General features: G+C 47.1%; 1 protein-coding gene across 3 annotated transcripts in view; it reads right to left on the reverse strand.

The window, feature by feature from the left end:
- The window catches only part of LOC135906587 (uncharacterized), a 208066-nt gene extending 183785 nt beyond the window's left edge, over positions 1 to 24281 (reverse strand). Inside the window, exons 1-3 of one of the 3 annotated variants that reach the window (XM_065438044.1) lie at positions 24157 to 24241; positions 1411 to 1591; positions 895 to 1033 (exon numbers count right to left, since the gene is read on the reverse strand). In XM_065438044.1, coding sequence (XP_065294116.1) covers positions 895 to 1033; positions 1411 to 1591; positions 24157 to 24192 — 356 coding nt within the window. In that variant the 5' untranslated portion in view covers positions 24193 to 24241. Of the gene's footprint in view, positions 1 to 894; positions 1059 to 1410; positions 1592 to 24156 lie in introns of all 3 variants that reach the window. The other 2 variants (XM_065438043.1, XM_065438046.1) reach the window with 2 other exon arrangements.
- Between the last annotated feature and the right edge of the window lie 279 nt (positions 24282 to 24560).

Raw genomic sequence — 24560 nt, forward strand, 5'->3', positions numbered from 1 at the left:
ATAAGCCACACGATAGTAGAGGACTCCGCAAATCTGTACCGCCTGCATTCTTTAACGTGCACCTAAGCCTAACTACACAGGCGTTTTCGCATTTCGCGCCCATCGAAACGTGGTTGCCATGGCCGGTATTTCATCCCGCGACCTCGTACTTATCTGCCCAACACCATAGCCACTAAGCCACCACGGTGGGTTAAATACGGTGACACGCAAGAAGACAAGCAATGTGAAAATGGCAGTTTTGAATGGATTTTGCGACCTTCTCGACCAATCGCGATATCACGGTTGATCGAGATTATCGCAGTGTTACCGATTGCGAACCCTAAATGTGTAATAGCGAAGTCGTCACTTCTAAATAAACTTTTTGTGGATCCAGTTGGTGGTTGCTGAAGGAACACTCAATTTCTGGCCAGAAAAGGAAAGGAGGAAGGTAATCGACAAATAAAATTTAAACGGTAGTCATTTTCCCCGCCAATTCGATTGTTTGTCTTGTTTATTTATAGATTTTTCTTCCATATGAGGCATTGTTTATTTCGTTATGGACAATTGCACTTTCAATTTTTTGTTTCTAACTTGTTTATTCAAAGTCCCTCTATTTCGACCATTTGTTTATCACGACATATATTAGGATTATATGTTTGCAAACTTTATATTTGGCAATGCTGTAATATTTCAATAATTCCTGTCATCATTAACACGAGGTCCCTGTTCAATTTCCAACTACAGGTCCTCCTCCTGTATCTGTTCTAACTCCTACTTCACCGCTGCCATTAATCGACTGATTCTGGAAAGATTGTGTTTATGCTGTGTGATCTGGCGCATCCTTGCGAATATCATGAGCATTATCCTCGTGCAGTGGCATATTTCACCGCTGCACGCGCCGCCAGTGGTACTTACAGCGACGGCACAGTCCCCGGTGCAGTGCCAGCATCCAGCTGCTTAGCACGGGCGCTTCCACCAGGAGCCGGTGGAGGTAATCCCGTGCCGCAGCGTGCGGCGGTTCCGGCGGCGATGACTCCTCCTCCGAGCCAGGCAGCTGATACACCCATGCGCAAACATGACTGCGTGTGTATCATTCAAGCTCTTCATTTTGCCTATACATTGGCACATATCACTTCACTCTTAGCTTGTTATGTCACTCGCGGAGAATTCTGAGAAGCAAAAGGCTGCTAGTGTAAACGCACTTGTGGGAGTAGAAAAATCAGGCAGATGCTGGTGCCTGGCGTGCACAAATTATATTTTAAACCGAGCACGCTGTTCACGCACCGTCCACTGTTCACGCACTGTCAGCATGCTGGTCATGTCATCGTCGTATTTTGTTACCGGACTGTTATGGCACATAGCAGTGCGCTACATCCAAACAAAAAGTGCTTAGCAACATAGATGACACGCAGTTCTGTCCTGAACGCGTACCTTTATAGCAAGAAAGCCCTGAGCTGGACGAATAGCGTTGCACGGATGGTGGGGGTGCCAAACGCACGCGGCGAGTAGAATTGACCTCGTCGGGTCGGAATGTGGCAGCACAAGTGGTCAAAGCGTCAAAGTCCAAGTAGACAGGCTTCAGACGGTCCACAGGGAACATATCTTCTCGGCCCTTGAGGAGAAATAGAAAGTTTTTAGGTGCACGCTTGAGCACATTGAACGGACTATAATACGGGGGCCATAAAGGACGATGCACAGCGTCGTCGCGCACTAAGACATGCGCGCATTTCACAAAGCCAGGGTTGACGTATACGCGCCGGGTAGAAGGCCGTTCTTGGGGGGGGGGGGGGGGGGGATGACAGCAAGCATAGTGCTGCGTAGACGGTGGGCGTAGTCGGAATTATCAGCAGGTACGGTGGGCGAGTCGCCGCAGAATTCGCCAGGGACTCCTAGAGTGGTGCCAAACGTAAGCTCGGCGGCGCTAGCCGAAGAACACTACGAAGAGCGATGCGAATGAAAAGCATAAGGAAAGGAAAGCGCTCGACTTGTGATGAAGGAAAAGTCAAAGCCATGAGTGAAGCCGCCAGTTGGTGGTGAAAACGTTCGATGATCCCATTGCTTATAGGTTGCTAAGATGTAGTCTTGATGTGATTGACGCCGAGTAGCCGAGGTATATTGGCGAACAATGTTGAGTCAAACTGACGACCACGGTGCATCGTAGTGGTGGAAGGGACACTGTTGCGGCTAATGTAGAGTGTAATGAGTGGTCTAGCTATTGACTCCACCGTTATGTCCAGAAGAGGGATCACGTGAGGCCATCTGGTGAACCTGTCAATGCAGGTTGAGAGGTACGTTTCCGCAGGGAGGAACGGGGCCAACAATATCAATGAGCTGGTGGCTAAAACGGGCGTCGGGGACGGGAATGTGCCAAGAGAAGTCGCAGTGTGGCGATGAACTTTAGACTGTTGGCAGTTGAGGTGCGCACGTAACCAGTGACGAACGTCTACGTTGAAACTGGGCCATGCATAACGAGAGGTGACGAGCCGCTGTGTTGCGCGAATGCCAGGACGAGCCGAAAAATTGAAGGCATCAAAGACGGCCTGGCGATATGGGCAACGGACCTAAGGACGAGGACGTTGGTCGATGTACCCCCAACGAGGAGCACGTTGTAGGGAGGAAGGAAGACATCTTGAGAATAGTGGCTAGCCGGGCTTGTTGGTGGCAACACATACTTTAGCACACAGAGTGAATAACGGGACACAGAAGCGCACACGACACAGGCGCTTACTTCCTTGGAAGTCAGCGCCTGTGTGGTGTGCCTTATTTCCATGTATCATTATTCGTGCTGTTTGCTAAAGAGGATATCATCAAACACCAGAGAGGTACCGCTCGTACAAAGTAGCTGGAGTTCGGCGTCGACAGCCTGGGAGGTAGCCATGGCCGTGAAGTGGATGACGGGTCGGCCGCGGACCGTTGCATGGATGGCTGTGCGAAAAAGTGCGTCGTCAACGACGTAGGATTTTCCGCTGACGTGACGAATTCTTCTTGGTGAATTCAGAAATATAGGTGAGCTGTCTGATTTCGCGGGTAGCGTAGGTGGTGCTGCTGGACGTTATGGCGGAACTCAGTGGTTTATTGTCAGTAAGGTCACAGCAGGAGCGGCCCTCGAGAAAATGTTGAAAGTTCTTACCAGCCAAATAGATGGCGCGTAGCTCTCTGCCGAACATGCTTAAGTGACGCTCAGGGTGTGCATGCTTCTTGGAAAAGAAGGCGATGCGCTGCCAAGCACTAGCGGCAAACTGCTACACTACTGCACCGACAGCGGTGTCCGATGCGTCAAACGTGACAGATGTTGGGACATCGCATTTGGGATGGATGAGGAGCCTCGTGCCGGCATAGGTTTCTTTGTTGACTGTAAACGTGCGATCAGAGCTGTTGTCTGAGACCCCGGGAGTATCCAGTGTCTTCAGGCCCGAGAGAAGGTCGTGGAGAGGCGGCAGTATATTGGTGCAGCAAAGAATCAAGTAGTAGTAACAGTTGGCACGGCTAAGAACTTCGCGCAGTTGCCTGATGGTGGATGGCTGAGAAAACTCATGGACGGGTGTGACGTGGTTCGTGAGTGGACGAATGCCGTGTGTGTCGATGTGCTGGCAGAGGAAATCCAACTCCGTAACGCCGACCTCTATCTTCAGACCATTAACGACAAGGCCAAAGTTGTTGATTCTTGCGAGCACTTGACGTAGATGGAGCTTGTGTGCTTGGGCGGTGGTGCTGTAGAAGAGGAAGTCGTCATGATAGACAAGCAGCCCGTCAAGACATCTCGTACCTGTTCAACAAAACGCTGAACGTCTGGGCTGCGTTACGGAGACGGAAAGCTTGTGCAGATATTCGAACAGGCCCAAGGGTGTTATAATTGCGGCCTTGGGAATGTTTGAGGGTTCCACAGGAATATGATGGCAGGCTTTTACCAGGTCGACCTTGATAAGAATGGTGCAGCCGTGCAGTGGTGACGTAAAGTCCTCAATAGAAAGTATTACGTACCGGTTCAAGACAGTTGCCTTGTTGAGAGCACGGTAATTGCCGAAGGGGCGCCAATCACCGGTCTCCTTGGGCACCATATAGAGTCGCGAGGCCCACGGACTGTAGGAGGGACGAATGAAGCGAAAGTCAAGCCTCTTTAGCGACAGCTAGACGATCCGGCGTGACGCGACCAGCCCGAGCAAACACGGGAAAGCCAGTGGGGATGATATGTTGCACGCTGTGAGCGACCAAGGACTCAAGGGAAGAAGGTTGCAAGACGTTCGGAAACTCCGTAAGAACGGCTGGCCAAGGCTCGCGAACAGCCATATGCGCCTGGAGAAGATGAAGCAAGGGAGCGCAACATGAAAATTTTTGGACGGTTAAGCTCGTCTCTGAGTCCAAGAAACGACTGTGCCCCACATCGAAGACAACTTTGTAGTGCTAGAGAAAGTCAGCTCCGATGACGGGCTGGCGCAAGGCGGCGGTAAGAAAGATTCACTAAAAAGCACCTCCGAGGTCGATGTCAAGAGCCAGCGAATTTTATCCCTAGGTCCCGATGGTTGACCCGTTGAATGCGGTGAGAGGAGGCTTAGGAGGAAGGGCGCAGGAGGAAGGACGCAAATTCCGGCGCCCCTGCAACGAAATGGTGGGCTTTTAAGACACGGTCGGTGACTTGGAAAAGGTGACTGGATCTGGAACCGGGAACAGCGTTGGCCCTCAGTGTTCAGCCCAACTGTTTCGCGTGTAGGAACGGGCCTGGTGGCACTGGTTTGCGTGAGATACCAGTGTAACGGGAGGAGGAGAACGGCGTTCAGAGTGACCGGGACAGGGGCGGTGAGGTCGTGACGAAGAACACGGCTGGCGTATTCGGATGGCAGCGACCTCACCAGTCAGTCGGGCTACTTGTGTGACCTTCTCTTTAGCTTGGAGGAGACGCTCATAGCTGTCACTAGTGGCTCCGTTATGAGACGGAAGGTCAGGAGGGCGATGAACAGTGGCCGTGGAGGGAAACCGACATTCATAATTTTACCAGCCAACTGGGCCGGAGATTCCAAAGTAGAGAGTGAAGACGCGCTGAGGATCATGCGCACCTGCGGTGGAAGGCGCTGCAGGAAAAGTTCCCGGAGAAGTGCGCTCTCAGTTGAAGGAGCCAGGTTACGATGGAATAAGTCGGTAGGTTCGCCGTCGCCGAGCTCCTCCAATGTCAGAATTGTCAATGTTGCCAATGTAAATGTTGCTGCTTTTCAGTTGTGTCCTCGATGAGCATCGCCTTCAGGTGGTTATAGGGGTGGTCGATGGGCGGGGAGCGTGGAACACGGTGAATAATCGCAGCAGTAGTAGGTGGGATTGTCCCACCGACATGGTCGTACATGGTCGACTGCGAACTGAGGCGACGGTGACGGAACAAGGATTCCATGGTAATGAAGCAAAGTTCGGAGTCCGACGATCATAATTCTGGGAACTTGCGAGCGCAGACCTCTGGATCGCGGGGTAGCGGTGCTGACGGCAGTATTGACCGAAAGAGTCCGCCGCCACGGCTGATTGGCCGGATGTCTGATGGCATGTTCACACTGAGGAATCCGGTGTCTACAGGGAATTTAATTCTCCTGCCACCGAAAATCGGGTCGTTATCACTGCTTGAGCATTGCGCTGCCGGAAGGATATACTGCGCCATCTGCCCCTTAAAGTGCTAACCTCCGAGCAAGCGCGGGTTATCCCGGATGTTCGCGCGGCTCGAAATTGGGCAGTTGTCCCGGCCCACGTCGAGTTAGTGTGTTAATTTTGCGCGTCTCCACCATTGCTTGGAAAGGCAGTGATGAACCCTGATCAAGAAGATGCAGTACTGCTAGCCCTATTCGCGAGCACCTTTCTGGCGAAGCGCGGCGTGCAGAAGCATTCGCCGAAGTGACGACACCACCGGCGTTGGTGGGTTCGTCCTGCTTTGGAAGAGCGCGCGTAGGTTGGTAACGCCACCTTGTCAGGTCGCTTAGACCTTGTGCTTCGCGTGGTACTTGTCGAAAAGGACGGGGTGATTACGCACCAATTCGATGAGCATTTCCGAGGTCGCGATGCGTTCGAAGATTGCGATATGACGAGCGCGTCGAGCTTGGCTGCCATCTTTCGAATTGCTGAGACGCACTCCGATTGGTTCGCGGTGAGGGAATCCGGCGGCAGCTGCCGCAAAAATTGGTCCGGGAGCGATCGGCGTGGAAGATGCTATTCAGGAGGATCTCGCCGCCACCGAAATGTGTTCCACCGAACTGGGCGCCGCTCCAGACGCCGAATGTCTCAGTGTGAACGCGTCATGACTGCGAAGAGAGCGGGGCTCCCTGCAGCGGTAGGCCCAGCGAAGCGGCTGAGGCACCCGGAGCTGAGAGCGATGACCAGGGACACATATTTGTGGGTGAAAAAAAAAAACAGACAGATGCTGGCGCCTGGTATCCACAAATTGTATTTTTAGCCTAGCCCACTCCATCAGGCGGAAGCCTGATTCCGCCGATTCCACTGCTCGCGCACCGTCAGCGTGGTGGTGGTGTCGTCGTTCTATTTTGTCACCGGACCATTGTTGCATGTAGTAGTGCGGCACATGCTCCATACATGGTCATCCCATGCCTCGGCGGCTGATTATGTATAATCGCGAATTATACGAAGGCGATTATCTGCTGTTATTACTGGCAGCCAAGCAATGAATCACCCACTAGGCACCTTATGACACGACTGATTAATAATAATTATGGGGTTTACGTGCCAAAACCACTTTCTGATTATGAGGCACGCCGTAGTGAGGAACTCCGGAAATTTCGACCACCTGGGGTTCTTTAACGTGCACCTATATCTAAATACACGGGTGTTTTCGCATTTCGCCCTCATCGAAATGCGGCCGCCGGGGCCGGAATTCGATCCCGCGACCTCGTGCTCAGCAGCCTAACACCATAGCCACTGAGCAACCACGGCGGGTCCGACTGATTAAAGAAGTTACAGTTCGGTATCCTGGTGCGGAATTTCTTTTTAGGGTAGAGTTCATTCTCACTAATAGTTTCTAGGCTCTAAACCATCACCTACAGAAATCAGCAGTTTTATTCTGGGCCTGAACGATTTCGACTTTTCAACATAGCTCACAGACGTCACACGAAATAGTTATCCTTTTTTAGGCCTTGTTCCATAGTATCAGTTATTGGTACCCTTCGTATCCTAACCTACATAGTGGTCCTTAACGGCCATCGTGTTTTAACTTTAATATTGCTACGCCGCACTACAATACATACAAATGGTTCAAATCTACTCAGAATTATGGCAAAGGTAACTGTGACAATATTAAACAAAGCTATAATTTAAGACTATATATTTACTGCAATATTTCGGGAATCAATGAATAGTAATTGATGTATGCTATTGTGATAATGTCTGATGTAATTTAGAAATATCTTCCTGCTTAACGGATTTCCTCTCGGAGCAATGAAGCTTGGTACAACAAGTATATATAGCTACTCGCTAACATGCTAAAGGGCTTGTGAAGAGCAACGAAAACGTAGTAAAGTATTTTTTTACTAGATGCTATACTAACGAGGCGCATCAACATACTCTACTGATCTGAAATGAAGCAAACATTTAGTTCTGAAGGAAACTCTTACTACCATGCTAAATGAAACCCAGAACAGGTTTGCAATGAACTAAATAAGAAACTGTGAGCACAATTCATTTTTTGTATATTTACCTGGTGGCCGAGCACTGACGCATGTTTATTGTTCAATGATGCTTTTACTCAGTAATTTGTTCTTGAAAGTTCTTACCACTTACTAGACCTCCCAAAATCAACCCTCTAATGACGAGCGTTGTCGACAACCAAGATACAAGCAACTTTTTTCTTGTCGTGTTTCATTACTGAGTACAAAGTTTCTGAGTAAATATCTTCAGCCAAAATTGAATGAGAGGCAGGAAGTGTCAGGTTGTTGGTTTAGAGTAGAAACACGGGATGAAGATGTTTCGCAAACGACTCGCTTTCTTTCCAAAGCCCTGTCAGAGGAGATAGGCTCCTGCATTAGTGTCACACACGTGATAAAAAGCAAATAAATGCACACCTATGGTTCACATATGATGAGAGCTGCCTCTGCCAATTCCAAATGAAGCTTGAAGAAGCTTAAGGGGAAGCCCACTTCCAGTTTCCTGCTTGTGATTATCCCCCTATGCTGAAATAAATATCAGCAAAATATTTTGTTTCGTTTTGTAGATTATGCTTCTTTTTTGTGTAATTTCCACATTTGGATAGAAAATAAACATTTTTCTGGGTATTTGTGTGTGTCGTTCATAAAGGGTTACACCAATTTACTATGTATTCAATATAGTTTCGGAGTTGGCTCGAATGAATACGGTGATACACAGTATTAGGGAGGCGTAATAGATTGTTCATGAATTTCAAGTGTCAGCAAGGAATGCAGCTTAGTTATCGTTAACAATCATTTCGCAGACGTACGAACTTATGTGCTTTACCTGAACATTGAGAAAATGGGTGAGTTGCAAATCTTATTTTTGCTATCGAGTCATATCTTGTTTGAGTGAATGCCTTGTAAAAGTTTAGGACACTCAGACGCCTGTATCACCCCCTACAAAGTAACATTGTTTTTCTCCCTCGCAGCGGGGAAACATTTTTAGTCTAAACATCAATGTCTTAGTTTCACACAATATTTACGTGAGACTTTATTGTGAACATTTTCTTATATATTTCAAAAGATTTAGATAAATATGTTTATTCTTAATGGTTCTATAAGCTAAGCACTTTGAATGTTGATTAGTAATACAGTTTTACGTCCGCGATTTGCTTCCTTGTATTGTCCCGTGTAGTACCACCAATAATACTCATTCTCTCATAGAGCCATTTTGATATTGCGCACATTAAACCTCTGTTGTAGGAGTTTGGGATTCATGATCTACATAAATACACAGCCTAGTAATAAATCTTCCCATGCTCGTTCGTTCCCACGTGCCTGTATTGTTCACTAAACGGTCACCAAATATTCTGAAGTCATAATACGTAGAAATTATGATACCTTGGCGAAGCTGTGTAGCATGTGGCACACGGCACTAAATAATAAATACTTAAAAAAACGGGTAAACTGTAGTGCTAATAAACTCGCAAACTAAATGCGTGTGGATAAGCACCTTGTCTTGTCTGTTTTTACCGCGCCTATGTTTGTCCTAGCCTCCGAAATTACAAACTACCAGCACGGTTATCACATACTATCCGCAATTTTTCAATATCCTGAGAGAAGGGTGGTCGGTATACAGATTTCACATTCAGTGGCAACGGGCTGCATGTGGACAGTAATGTGCTACATGAATTTGAAATCTCGGGGTACATTAATATACCTGAAGACATTTGCCGATGTCTCATCGTCTTTCTACTTTCATTCGTTGTACGAAGCGAGTGGCGGCAGCTCGATACAGGGCGTCACGCAATATCATGGTCGCTGCATCACGAGAACACGCCGCTGACGCATTCATAAGCATAGCGGAGCCGTAGGGGGGATTTCGAAGCCAGGAACCTGTGATGGCGCACTTGCGACTGTAATTTGCCGCACCCATCTTGTTCTGTAGATAGGCGCGCCCTGAGCGTATGTTCCTTTTGTTCCCTTTAGCAATAGAAACGAACCTTGGGCAGGCTATATCGATCAAATGCGTTTTGGCGGATCTGTACGGCCAGCATATGCTGATGTCGATTACGTAAATTATTTTTCCCTGACGTGTCAGTGTGCAGATAATAGCAGGAGATCTCAAAGGTACCATGCCAGTGGCCTGCTCTTTAAGAAGACAGTCATGCCCTTCCCAAATGATCAGAAGGCTAAAATTATATCTCTGGGGGCGGCGCACGACGGCATGAAAAAGGCAGGCAAGCTATTCCGGGTGTGGCATTGTGGAACACTCCCTAGTCCGTCAACAATACTTTGAACGCACAAAGTCCCTTATGAGACGGGCAGCTTCACAAGAAGGCTACACAGGACTGAGATGGTAGTTCAGGAAGTGGAAACGGATGATTTGGCATTCTTTGCAGCTAATCCTTACGTTCATGTGCGCGACGCCAGTGCCGTGGAGGCAACCTCAAGGTCATTAGTGTGGAGGATGAAAAGAAGGAAGCATGCTTAATCTTCGCCTTTAGGACTAGAACGCGATAGCATTAAATGACCCCTCACTGCTATTCATGCTACCTACCTACTTTATGCAACGGTAACGTTTTCCGGGAAACACACCCGGCGAACGCTATGCACGAAGGCAAGATTTCTGGTAGAAACGCGTCCTCTTCGATTAGTCGATCTCCTGTAATTATTTTGCACTTGCAAAGATTTAAGATAAAGGGTATGCACTGTCGGTTTCTTTTTTTTTTCGTTAGACTTGTTTGTGGACTGCCGTTCTTAAAATTGCGAGGAATACCTTCGTAAAGAATGAAAACACGGTATGAGCAACTTTCGTGGCAGAACCGTACTTGGGTATGCGTGGTTGGGAATTTAGCTCGAAATTTGGTCCGCAATTCGTCTCGCCCAAGAGACTTGAGATGCTGGGCGCGGGACGCTGACGCCGGATTTTCTGCGACGCGCGTTCCTTAAAGCTATCGCATTCAAATCTCCTATGCACCCGTACAATGTACATCCCCATCAAAGCTTGAAGACCGAGATTGTGAAAACAGGCTTCACTTGCCACTTGGATTTTCACGAAATGTGAAGAACCGGAATTGCTCACTAACGTTGTTTGGACGGCTGAGGCTCTTTTCTCCAGAAACACTCAAGTTAATGTCAACAACGTGCACTACTGGATTGATAGAAATCCCCATTGGGTGGCATAAAGACGAAGCCAATATCAGTGGTCGTTTAATGTATGGTGCGTTATTTTTGAATGTAACATCACGGGACCCATCTTTTTTGACAGCCCCCTAATGACGCAACGCTACGATTACGACATCCCCTGGGGTCCCGCGAATGATGTCTGTTGCAACGTTCCACTTTCGCACCTTCGGAACGTCTGGTTTCAACTCGATGGTGCTCCTGCGGATAGTAGTAGTATGTCTCGACCACGGCTCTACAAACTTTCTCCTGGACAGTGGATTGGCCGGCACGGACCTGTGCCCTGGCGTGCAAGGTGTCTTTACATGGCACCACTGGATTTCTTATTAGGCTAAGTGAAAGATCGCGTGTATAGCAGCGAAACAACCCCACCCCACGCCCTAAAGGCAAAAAAAAATACGCAGAGTCTGCCACCAGATTCCAACATCGTTGTTCAAAGCTGCAACAGAAGTGTCGGAAAGAAGGAACTACTGTATTGCTACGAATGGTGACCTGTTTGAGCGTATGCTATAAGTGCAGCGGAAAATAACCACGCATAGGTAGAAACTGCTTTGTTTTCCCTCTTCGGAGTTCAAGATACAGAAAGCTAAACCAGTTGCACCTCTCGATGTTCCTGTTTGGGCGGCTGAGACGCGTTTCATGCTTATGGTTTATTTTTAAAGTAAACTCCAGAGTATCTCTTTTCTGTTCTTTGGGAAGCTGCCTTTAGTCGTTATTTGTTCTCTTTAGCGCACTGTTTTTTTTAACATTTGTTGAATTTCTTTTGTAGTTTTGTTTCATGATACGCGAAGGTCAAATCTATGCCGAGTACCTCACGATTGAGCACAACATTCTTGCGTCCCCTGATGCTGACGCTTATCGCAAAGCACTAGTTGTGTCGCGAAACCTCTCGAGCCATCCTACCAGGCGAAGCTTGTACGATGCGGCGATAAACAAATGGAGCCGTACATGGTTCAAAGGCCGCATGGAGACGCTTGAGTAGCGGCCGGTGAGCGCGCGTTTATGTCATATTTCTCGTATTTCACATGCTTTTGTTTTTTCTTGGGAAAAACAACCAGGTAGACTTCACGGAAAAAATGCTTCATTCGGAGGATATTTAAGGTGCCCTAGCACTTGTTAATGGACATGTTCGCGATTCAAGAAATAATAGAAACGCTCTCCTATATAAAAAAAAATTCTTAAGAATTCGTGGTGAAACAAATACTGGCTCTAAGTACACAGCACTTCCGCTATTGTGCGGTCAGTACGATTTCTCTACAGCTAATGTTTTTTTGTTTTTTTTTTAAATATTGGTCCAAGTTAGCTGGGACACCCGGTATAAGCATCATGCGCGTTTCTTCCCTGTAGTGAAAAGATAAAAGCAAAGAGGAAGTGTAAATTTGCGCGCACTGGCGTGCATACCAATAATCCCCTTCGAGTAACCGCTGGCTTTAATCACAGGCAAACTTATTTGTGTTAATCCATCTTGTGTTGTTCTTCCGCTCAACAGATGCCTTTGCATATTAAGTTCATGCCTTTAGGTCTGCGTTTAATGTTTGTTTGATTGCAGTCTTTTCAATTTTCAAGCCTCTAAGTTTATTTATTTTTTGTTTCGTGTCTACTTTGCGCCTAGCGAAAATTTCAATCTTACGTAACAGTCACGAAAAGAGCAGGACCGCTTAGAACAAAAAACGGTTTATTGGCTGGCGTTCACGGGCGCGCCGTTGCATCGCAGGGGAACAGAATATCGGACTGAGCACGGAGTCATATGCACTTGCTCACATATGCGTATTACTTGTGGTCTGGCTGTTAGACGCAGACGCAACAATAAATTCATCCACCTTGCTGCGCTCTTGCTCTGCAAATAAGATAACACCTTCGGTTATAAAGTGTATGATTTTATTCGCTGTAACTGAGGTACCTGGTTATCTTATTTCAGATACGTTTACAGGAAGACTCAACCCAGTCTCCAACTAGGGGGCCTTCTCTTCTGTATTCTTCTCTTTGACGTAGGTTTTAAGGGAAAGAAATAAACCCTTTTACTTCTGTGACCTACATAAAATTATTTATGCACCTACTCAACCTTTACAGCTATATATTCTCAAAACTGCGCTTAACTTCTTCTTGGTAATACAAGTTTGTTTAGTTGCTGGTGCTATTTTATTTAGCCAGTGCATGTATTTTATCCCGACAGTTCTGTCCGAATAAAAGAGTTTCGTAAAAACTGGCATCACCTTGAAAAAAAATATAGCGTTTCATGAAGTTACTTCTACGAAACAGGCATTGGCTGAAAGGGCGTTAGATAAAATATCGTGGGACGGTATCTCAAGGTAAACAGTCCTGGAGCCCGTTATCATATGAAGCTTTATTCTTGACATAGAATGCTTTTGTTTTTACTTGTATTTTTTTCGACTTTCCATGACCTAAAAAATACTAGCTTCACATTTTCAGCCACTGTTGTCTTTTTATGTCCCCAGTTTATTATCCCAAGGCTACCTCAAGGACGCAGTGCTAAACAGCTCCAGGTTAAACTTTCCGGATTGTATTTGTTAACCGTACTCCGTAAATAAATTGTAGCATTGCCATTTGTGGGCGTGTTGGTAAATTGAAAGCATATTTAGCGCCAGCAAACAAGGACGGGAGGGAGACGACAACACAATGCGCTAAACATATAAACGTAAACATATAAATAAACATATCAACATTCCCGAGTCACATGGCTACAGCAGCCGCCACTGTAAATTGGACCCGGAAAATCATGTTCGGCAGGACAGCTCGAAAGGATCACCATCTACTGCCTTTCAATTTACATGGAGCTTTCTAACAGCTCGGAAAGCTTTGTTCCTCCTGTTGTAATAATGCTTCACCACATTTCTTTTAGTGATTCTTCGAAGAATGAAGTAAGTCAAGATGGATGATTTCATAAAGTTCTAAAATACGAGTGGGACGGCTAATGTGCTAAGAATATATTGTTACGGAAGCATAAAAGAAGTGAAACGAAGAAGAAAATCGCGAGGCGCTGGCTGCTGCGTGTTGTTGCTGGTCAACCACCTTAAGCATATTGACGCTGCTTGCATATGTATGGTAAATACGGTCTGTCTATACTCCCAACATCCCCTTAACATATTGGTAGCAAGTGCGGATTACCATGGCTGCAAATGGAGCTCCGCAGTGGACGTCGCATCACCGCCCACGCCATGAATGACGGTGAGCATGCGGGATCAACGTCGTTGCCGCCTCCACCGTCAGCGTCGCCAGCTACGTAACTGTCCCCTTCAGCTGTGGTTGTGCAACCCAAGGATCCCATAAGTTTCTCCGAGACCGATGGCACCGACATAGAAGAGTGGATGGCTATGTAGGAACACGTGAGTGTAATCAACAGATGGGACCCTACGCTTATGCTAGCTAACCTCTTGTTCTACCTAAGAGGTAAAGCAATGGTCTCGTACGAAAATCACAAAGTGGAGCTAACCAGCAGGAACCAATGCAAAAAGAAGTAAACAGAGTTGTTTGGCAAACCAGCCACCCGTAATATTGCCGCGAAGCACCCCCCTCCTCCAAGAACTGGCCTCCCATGCCCAATCCCCCACAGAGTCTCGTACATCGAGGGCGTGCTGGCGCTTTGTCGTAACGCCGATCATGACATGACGGAAGCTGTGAAGGTCGGGCACGTGCTCAAGGCAACTGTTTACGAAGCCTTTCATCCGCTCTTGTGCAAAAGCTGCTCTACAGTTGATGGAATCATCAAAGAGTACCGAAAATTCGAGCAGGGCAAAAGTCGAAGCGTCCTGCGACCATTTGCAAGGCTACCCAATAGTGTTGCAACGTCGACTTGTGTAGGTCAGCCCCGTACAGCAGCATGTGTTGCCATCAGAGGACGTGGTGCAAATCGTTTGACGCAAACTGGGCGCCATGGCGCCCACATCTTTCTGTTAGCGTAGGACTGATCCACCCCTTTTTCTGTTCCACTCGTACAAGACATCGTTTACCAGGAACATGAAAACATTGGTCGGCATTCTGTCTCTGCTGTCGTCAACAGCGGAGCAAGCGAACGTTCTTCTACTACTTTTGCTCCACCACCATGCTTCTCTCCGCGTTGTCACTACCAGAGTGAGTGGAAAATTTAGTACGACCCGCCGATTTGTTTAACGTGTAACCAGATTGGTCCTGATAACTTGCCAAACAAGTTTTATAAATTTTCTGCTGAGTCAGTTGCACCGTACTTGAAGATTATCTTCGAAAAATCGCTTGACAAATCCTGCCTTCCAGATGACTGGAAAATCGCAAGCATAGTGTCAATTCACAAATCTGGTCCTCGGGACACCGTCTCAAATTATAGACCAGTATCACTAACTTCAGTTGCGTGCAGGACTCTTCAACATATTTTGCATACTAATATAGCAGCACATATGGATGCATATTCATTTTTAATCCTCGTCAGCATGGTTTTCCAAGGGGCCTATCTTGTACTACGCAGTTGACTGAATTCGTGCACGACCTGGCAGGAGCACTGGACAGGTGTCTTAGCGTAGACTGTGTATTTTTGGATTTCAAAAAGGCATTTGATACCGTCACGCACTGTTTACTAATAAAAAAAATGACCTTTTACAAAATCAGTCCTCAAATGATATCATGGGTAAAAGATTGCCTGCGTTTACGTCAGCAGTTTGTGGTGGTGAATGGTACTCAGACTCAGAAGGTGCAAGTTGTGTCCGGTGTTCCGCAAGGCTCCCTATTGGGGCCGCTATTGTTCTTGCTGTATGTGAACGATATTAGTGACAAAATATTCTCTCAAATGCGGTTATTTGCGGACGACTTCGTCCTCGATAGAGTAGTCACTTGTGACAGTGATGCTGAGATGTTTCAGGAAGAGTTGAACAGAATCTCAGAGTGGTGCGTCAAATGCAATATGAATTTGAATTTGCCTAAAACTGTTCATATGACATTTGCAAGAAAGAAAAACCTTGATAGCAACCATATGTTATTAGGAATGTAATGTTGGAAGAGGTATTAGAATTTAAATATTGAGGTGTATATTTTACTCCCGCATTAAATTGGCGCCGTCAAGTCGATTATGACGCTGCTAAAGCATGCAAAACCCTGGGATTTCTTTGCCGAAATGCAAATATTTTTCCACAGTTATGTCGGGACATTTTGTACAAGACTTATTTGAGGTCAATTCTGGAATACGTGTGTACGGCTCGGGACCCGCCTACTGGTAGAGATAAAGATAAGCTGGAGCGGGTGCAGAACATTGCCGCTCGCTTCGTATCTGGCATACGTGGGGCTCAGTACAGTGCATCGCGTGCGAAGGAAGCACTCAACTGGGAATTTCTAGACACACGCCGTAAGAAGTTGAGTCTGAAGTTTTCCATGCTATTTATTATTCAGCTGTTTCGGTTGATCGCGAAAAGTTTGTTCAAGATGATTTTTATATATTCATTCATGTTGACCATGATTTTAGGGTCCGTTAATTTGCGACAACTGAATTGTTTAGAATGTCTTTCTTTCCTAAAACCATTATAGAATTGAATAAACTGCCGTGTGATGTTGGGAGGGTTGAATCAAATGATGCTTCCTTTTTGATGTTGTAGATTGTAGATGTGCATTGCTAAGGGCTGTGTCTTTTTTTATTTTGCCTTTTTTGTTATCGCTTTTAACACTGTCCAGGAGCAGAGGGGTCGTATGAATTTCTTCGTGTACACCCCCCCCTCCCTATAATGCCTTGGCGCTGTGCGTTCCTTAAAAAATAAATAAATAAATAAATGTGTCCTGATACTGTCGCAACTCATGGCCCCCAACATCTCGCACGCCGACCAGTCTGAGGAAACACCCACAAAGTTTCCCCCACCGCCGTGTCTAACAGCGCCGACAACTCTGCTATGAACACGGTGTAAAGTCGCTCACCATGGCCGCGCGGAAGCCAGTCCCGCTCACCGCAAACACGTCACCCATCTTCCCCTTCACAGCAGTCATGTCACCTTTCGTCCCCTGTTGCTTTCGGCCGCGCTATTTCGGAAAACTAATAAATACAGCCCTCGGAAGTGGTGCTGCATTGCCTACTACCGCAGCAAATCAACGGTCTGTGCCTACAAAGAGCAGTTTCATTGATGTTAAAATTGACGTCGTACCTGTCCAAGTCCAGTCATTCTGCTCTCATCGACTGCACAACCGGCGTTCATCAGCTGGAAGTGCCTCAACTCGCCGTTGCTCAGAGCACCGCCCCACTGCACTTGTGCCTGCTTCTAGATGTGCGTCTGCCACCCGAGTCAGTCACTTACATTGCGTTGACCACACAGCTACAGGTTCCTGACGGGGAATTTTTTGCGTATCCACATCGTCGATGTGCTTTTGAATCGGAACGTAACTCTTCTATATACGCTGCTGACGGTTACTAATAATGGTGTCGTTCTTCCGCTTCTGAATTTCAACCTTTGCCCTGGAGTGTTCCGGCCGGCATGTTCTTGGCCAGCGTTTCTAGTACTTTGGAATTTGACATTGAGAGTCTGAATGCCCAGAGTGGTTCCTCCGCGCCAATTGCAGCTCAGAGCCCTGGTTCCTTAACGGATGACTTAGCGAAGATTATTGCACCTGACCTCACCTCTGCACAGGCCATGGACGTACGTCTCTTGCTCGAATCGTACAGTGACATCTTTAATTTCTGTGACAGGCCTTTAGGTTAAGCATCTGTTCTTCACCACCGTATAAACACTGGAGACACGAATCCTATTCGTCGGCGTCCCTATCGTGTCTCGCATGCTGAAAACAGAGTCATCCAATGAGAAGTTGACAAAATGCTCCGCAAAGGGGTAATCGAACCATGAGCCACCAGTTGGGCTTCGCATGTAGTTCTTGCGAAAAAAAAAAGGTACTTGGAGTTTTTGCGCCGATTATCGCCATTTAAACAAGCTCACGCGAAACACGTCTGCCCACTACCACGCATGGACGACTCCTTGGACTACTTGCACAGAGCTAAAAACTCCTAGTCCTTTGATCTTCGATCCGACTACTGGCAGATTTCAGTTGATGAAATACGTCGCGAGAAGACGGCCTTCATCACACCTGATGGCTTATATCAGTTCAAAGTGATGCTATTTGGCCTATGCAATGCTCCTGCGACATCTGAACGTATGATTGACACTCTTCTGCGAGGTTAGAAATGGACCAGCTCTCTTTCTCTTGACGACGTTATTGCTTTTTTCTCCCACGCTCGGCAGCCACCATAGGGAAGAGAAAGAAAGAAGATCGCGAGACCCCTGCTGCTACGTTTTGTTGCTGGTCAGTCATGTTAACAACACTGACTCTGCTTGTATATATATATTGTAAATATAGTCTGCCTATACTCCCAACATCCGCGTAACAATATTACAGAAAAGTGCGATATGAATAGTCCGAGCTTCAGTTATTGCCACGCCAACGCAGTGCGATATGTTTCCTTTCAACCTCTTTACAATAAAGTTGAAGGGGAAGCCGAGATTATTTCGCTATATGCATTACCTTGGTAGACCGCCCAGCGGTATGCATAACTTTGAGCACGCAAAGAAAAGTACTGCTCCGCTACCCACCGACCAATTGCGCGGCCAAGTATGCGACCAAAATATAGTAAAACAACGGCGAAAGATCCATTACGCCTGCGACGCGCTTCCTTTTAGCACGAGACGCGACAGCTGTAGCAACAGCGTCCTTATGTCCCTATGCGATGGTTTTCCGTTTCTGCGTGTCACTTGGCTTCCTCAACTTGTCATGCAACAGGTGAAATAGCGACGTGGTCGAAGAGAATAGCTAGCCCGCTCTGATGCGAAGTCTGTCATGTTCAAGCTGCACGTGGCACAAACATGGCGCGCCGACTACGTAGGCAACCGGGGCGGTACTCTCGGGCGACCTCCATGACTTTCGGAGATTTCGCAAACACGGCGAAGTATACCGCTGACAGAGCTTGGCGGAGCGCCAGAAACGCGGAGTAATAAGTACGAAACGATGAAACCTAATAAGTAAGAGCATCTGATTTCAGGAATCGCTTGCCGTTTGTACGCAGGCACGAGTACAAGCGGGTCGGAGACAGAAAATCTGGGGTCTTTTGCTCCTTGAATATTGGACTTTGCCTAGGCACTACGGAGAAGTTTATTTGCTCATTTTGTGTGAGTTTGGTGCTAGGCGTGCCGGCACTGCCATTTCAAGTTGTTTGTGTATGTGTGTGTGTGTTGATCGTCCACCTGTTTTCCTCGTGCTCCTTGGATGTTGCTGGGTAGAGCGCAGCGTTTTTTTTTTTTTTGACGCGACAGTTGCACCGAAAGTCATGTAATAGTCGTGAGCTGATCCCTAAAGCTGTTAGACTGCCGAAGAATCGAATAAAAAAAAATGCCTAAAGGTACATCTAACGCGCCCGAATTCCAGAAGCTAAAGATGCATCGGAGTTTCCGTTTGGTAGCTCGTGTTCTTTGTGCTCCTTCGATGTTGCTGCCGTGGTTGTTGAGTTTTTTTCACAACGGTATCACAGAAAACCGTCTGATAGCCCCGAGAGGAACACTGAATCTGAGATTGACCAGGAATTGAGCAAGTTTATTGCCTTGAGATCGAAGCATCAAAGTTACGTTGTACGTCATACGTCATACGTATGACGTTTAAGGTACGTTATACGTACGTACGTATAAGGTACGCATGAGGTACGTATGAGGTACGTCATACGTACACTAATACCACGAGCTAAAGGTACGTAAGAGGTGGAGAATGAAGGCTTTCTCGCGCCTACAGCGCTCGTACTGAGTATAACGGATTATACCTATCTCGCGCCGTGATAGGCTTTTTGTATGCTTCTTTCCTTGAAGCTCCAACGTGTCTTTAGCGGAGAGAAGCATGCGTAAAGTGTGTCAAGAGCGAATATACTGCTCCAGGAGAGCAGGCCCAGTCTCTACTGCTGCCCTTACTGATCCACCGGGAAAATCAGTGCTATTATTTGGAAGGTAGAATAGCGTAAGGCGCAAGAAAGGTATAATCCGGCATGACCGACTCAGCACGAGTGCTACAGGCGCGAAAGTCTTCATTCTTTACGTTTTATGCACCTTTAGCTTCTAAAACTCCAGTATGTCTGACGTACCTTCAGGCACAGCTCAACTTTAATGCTTTGACCCTAAAGCTATAAAACTACCCGAGTCCTCGACAGTCTCACTGGTTCTGTAATCCCCTCACGATTATCACAAGATTTCATGTCTTACGGCTGAGACAAAAATCGCCATATTGCCCGAAACGCGAAGCATCGATTGCGATAGTAAATTAGTCGACAACTAGATATGCGAACCAAGGATAGTAATATTATTGGACGTGTAAACTTGTAAACATAGGCAAATTACGTAAAACAAAAAACATGGTGTCACGCGCGCACAAGCGACCAGGAACATATCTAACCTAAACACCGCGGAAACTCGCTTTCGAAACGCTGTAGTTAAGAAGCACGGCAGCAGCAGCGAGCGAATTGACCATCTTGTTGCGTGTCGCACCAACGCGAACTAAGCCTCAAAAAACACCGCGCGCGGCTGGACCCGGTCTCCCTTATAGGTGCCTCTGAAGAGACAGCGGTCCGTGAGGGCGCTAGCGGCTGCCCGAAGAGGAACACGCTCTCCCTCCTTACTTTCGCCCCGTATGCGCTCGACGGAAGACGTCGAGCATCCTCCCCGCTTTTCTTGCTTGCGTGGGTGAGATTGACCGTGAACGCCAGCTCAACCTCACAATGATTTCACTCGCACAAACAGCACACGTCGCGTGGCAACGAATTTAACGCCGTTATACTTTATAGAGAATCTCACCGCAACGCCGATAGCGACGACAGAAATGCCATTGGATTGTGGATATAAGCTCAATAAAAAATGCAACTAGCCAGCAACGTCCAAGGAGCACGAAGAAAAGACACACAGACGTGAGCTCAAAACAGCAATGCCGGCACGCCTTGGGACAAACAATTATTCTCACGCAATCTCGGAGGTCACGGCTAGCGGCGTAAGCACGGCGCACCACAATGATGAGGTGAAAGCACTGGTTGCTGGCAACGGCGCACGCACGCATCGTCGATAAGTGGCGCCATGTAGCCAGGCGTGACCATCAAGATGGCGATTTCGGATGATGCGCCTACCTTGTCTAGCTACACTCTAAAAACGTTTACACTTTTGGGAGCTTAGCTTGTCCCCAAACCATAATCGTCATCTGCCAGTCGAGAATGTTGTGTCAAGCTGATAACGCGCAAGCAGTTCGTGACTAGGAAGTACCGACCTCACCGCGTTCAAGAAAAGAAACGTGGCTTAGAGAGATGACGATTATTGCTTGGAGACAAAATACAACCCAAAGGGTGCAAACGTTTCTAGTGTGTACGTGTAAAATGAAGAGATGCGATTATGAAGAAGTGCGTCTTATTCGCGGCCACTGTGCGCGCAGCTACGCGCAGTGATGACCGCGTGGCGGTAATGGCGTTGTGAGATGCAGCGCGAAGAGGTGGCCGCAAAGACCAAGGTTTATGTGCGGGCGGCCAGCCATGATGCTGCATGACCTCGGTAGTGGCACACTCTCAAAAGAGTTGTACCTTTGGGGTGATTATTTATCACGCAACAATAATCATCATCTGTATTTCCCGCATTTCCTTTCTTTAACGCTGCAAGCCCGGTACTTCCAAGTCACGAGCGGCATGCGCGTTATCAGCATGACAAAGCATTCTGGACAGGAAAGTAACGAGTGTAGCGTTCACAAGAAAGGAATCGCAAGCAAGACGGATGCCGATTGTCGTTGCGAGGCAAAAATATACGTGAAAGAGGGTGCCACACAATATAGCGCTCAAGTAGAGCGCACACTAGAACGCTGAGGGTTAGCGCTCTAGTGTTTTCCTTCACCGCGCTACCTCTACCTGCACGTGAACCGTCTTATACGGCGGCTGTGGAGGCGATAGTCGCGCTGCTACAGGAGACCCTTACTGGGAGAGTCTCGGAATCTGTGACGAGCATTATGCCCCTGAACAGAAAGCAGATAAGTGGTTGAACACCCAAGGAGATCGGTGGGCCGTACAGTAGCGGAACTAGCTTGCGTTCGGTGCAGTGAAATACTTTGAAAGAACTGTAGCGCACCTCCCTTTGAGATGAGGAGAAGGCTAATGGACGTAATAGACATCCGTGAACGCTGGGGCCGGCGCGTGCTGACGATTGGCACGGGTGGGCGCAGGCGGCGTGCTGGTTCAAATGGCGACAGCTGCTGCGATGGAGCGCTCGATGTGGTGCAGTCGCTCCGCTACAGCGTATTCGTCCCTGGTATTTTGAACTTCCGTGCCTTACGAATGCAGAATCCGGTAAAAAGTGATATGCTCGCCGCCTAACGGTAGGTATTTTGCAACGAAGCTCATAGCCTCAGATTTTCCGTCGGCTTGTGCTCATACGAAAACAGTGCACCTACCTAGCGGCAGGGGCCACTCAGATCTGAAACGGCCGTTGCAAATGGGTTCGTCTTTGAGTTTCTGGTTAACAGATTTATGTTTTCTGGTATGTTCGAAGTAGAATCCAAAGCTCTTATGTCCGTAGCTTGTGTGCAAGTCGGTGTTGAGGAACTTTCTCACGCAGTTTACCGAGATAGACTCGTGTAAGGGCCACACATTTCATGACAATTTGATGACGTGTGAGCCCTACACAGGACCAAACTTTTCGGCCAAATTGGTGCCTGCGCAGCCGGGAACTACTGCACTCCCCGGATCCGCGAATGTACCACTGCATCAGAGGTCAACGCGCAGCTATTGTCATCTAGTAGGGGCACGCGGAATTACGCATCGCACGAAAATTCACCGATGTGCGCGCGCAGCATAGGGTTACCGAAAGCGATTGCTTGTTCGATGAAAATTCCTTTTGTTTTCAACATTTTGGTCTGTGAAGTTGGGGTGCGGACATAATACCAGTCTGCATGGTACATTCAAAAATTGAACCATTCGTTCAATAGACCCGTTGCGCCTGGTGGAGGCCCTAGAAGAATGAGGATGTATGATGAACTTCCGTGCATGTGCGTGCATGCGGAGGTACGCCCGCGAGGAAAGGCGTACGCACCACAGGGTAGCCGAAAGAACAGAATTTCTTCGCAATTAGGACACAAACGGAAACTGACGAGTGCACTGGAAAAATTATAATGCCAAGTTTGTACTGCTTCAATTCAAGCTGTATTCACAGACATAGAAGATATTTCGTTTTATCGCGCCATCCCTGGTCCGTATATCTTTCCTCACGAGTGGTTGTAAAATGTCCCTTGTTCACCTCCCATGTCCAACGTCCCATGTTCAACGTCGTCTAATGTCGTTTGGGGCGGTGGTACTTGTCTAACGTCAGTAACTTCTTCTCTGTACATTCACTTTGACAGAATGCAATGCAGGCGCTTTCTTTCTTTTTTTGCTTTCAGATTTGAATCTAATTTGTTATCTCCTCTGACAGAACAATATTACTTCGATAAAACGAGTTCATAAATAAATATGTTTTACGAGGATTCCAAGAAAATAGCACGTACTTCGTTATGTTCGTTACTTCGTTATATTCCGTCTCGTTACAACGAGGTTCAAGTGTGTTTGATAAAAGTGCCTAACCAGGTATGGCCATTGTATAGAAACAGTCTGCGTTACAAAGATCATGCGCTCGCAATCGTGTCTTCAACGTATCGAAGCGTGGCAACACCTGCAATTTCTGCGTTTGTGCCCTACACCCCAGAGAGTCACGCTTCCTGCCGGAGAATGAAGCGGAGCTATTGCTTGAGATATATTTGGCCAAACATATACTGGCATGATTGTCCCGTCGATGTGCGTTTCTTTGTTTTCACCGTTTCGCTACATACCGCAAGAACATGGAGCTACGTAACGCACATTACGTCAGACGCCGCGATTACGACACATCACTTCTGCAAATTATCCAATATCAAACACACAAAAATGCGCCACTCGAACAGCGAATTTTATCAAAGAAGGAAGATAAACTGCCACATAATAAAGGTAGTGACACTTGTGGCGGCGACGTAGACTGGTCTCTTGGCTTCAGTGCAAGGAACGCAGGAACCAGACGTTGTTTCCGGATGCTAGTACGAATCACTGCCGGCAGTAAGAGAGGTAAACTGGCCTGACGATGAAAAATATTAAATGATACTGGCTCTTCGGCTAAGGGGCCGATTTAAAAGCTTCTGGCGGTAAAGGTAGGTGGCGTACAGTTTAAAAGGCTACTGGCCACCGAACAAATGTGGTTCCGTACGTTTAGCACCGCGAGGGCTGCGTGGGTTCTTTGGCGCTCATTGGAAGTTTTTAGGCCGCAACACATGTTTTCTGGTATAAAGAGAAAGCGACTAAAGAAATAAACGCACCCTTCATAAAATATCCAGTCCAAGCTAAGCTAGCGGAAGAAAACCTAATAAGCGTTACCTTTTTGCAGCACCTTATGCACTCAAAGAAATTCATTTCCGTCTCATCATCTGCCGCCGCATTCGATGTGCCAAGTATTCTTGTCCATTAAACTTGTGGCTCATACCCACTATGGAGGAGTCAAGAGGACTGCAGAGGAAAAATGTGAGAGGCCAGCTGCAAGATAATTCCACTTTGGCCTTACGTGTTATATATCAGTAACATATGCCACTGCAGCACTCTTAGCAAAGTCGTAAGCTTGTTCACGGCGAGGAGGTTTCCATTTTGGGTATCAAAAACAGTGATTTGCGCGAATTGTCCACATTATATATATATATATATATATATATATATATATATATATATATATATATATATATATATATATATATATATATATATATATATATGTGTGTGTGTGTGTG

The sequence above is a fragment of the Dermacentor albipictus genome, chromosome 5 (assembly GCF_038994185.2).
Source record: "Dermacentor albipictus isolate Rhodes 1998 colony chromosome 5, USDA_Dalb.pri_finalv2, whole genome shotgun sequence".
Taxonomy (NCBI): Eukaryota; Metazoa; Arthropoda; class Arachnida; order Ixodida; family Ixodidae; genus Dermacentor; species Dermacentor albipictus.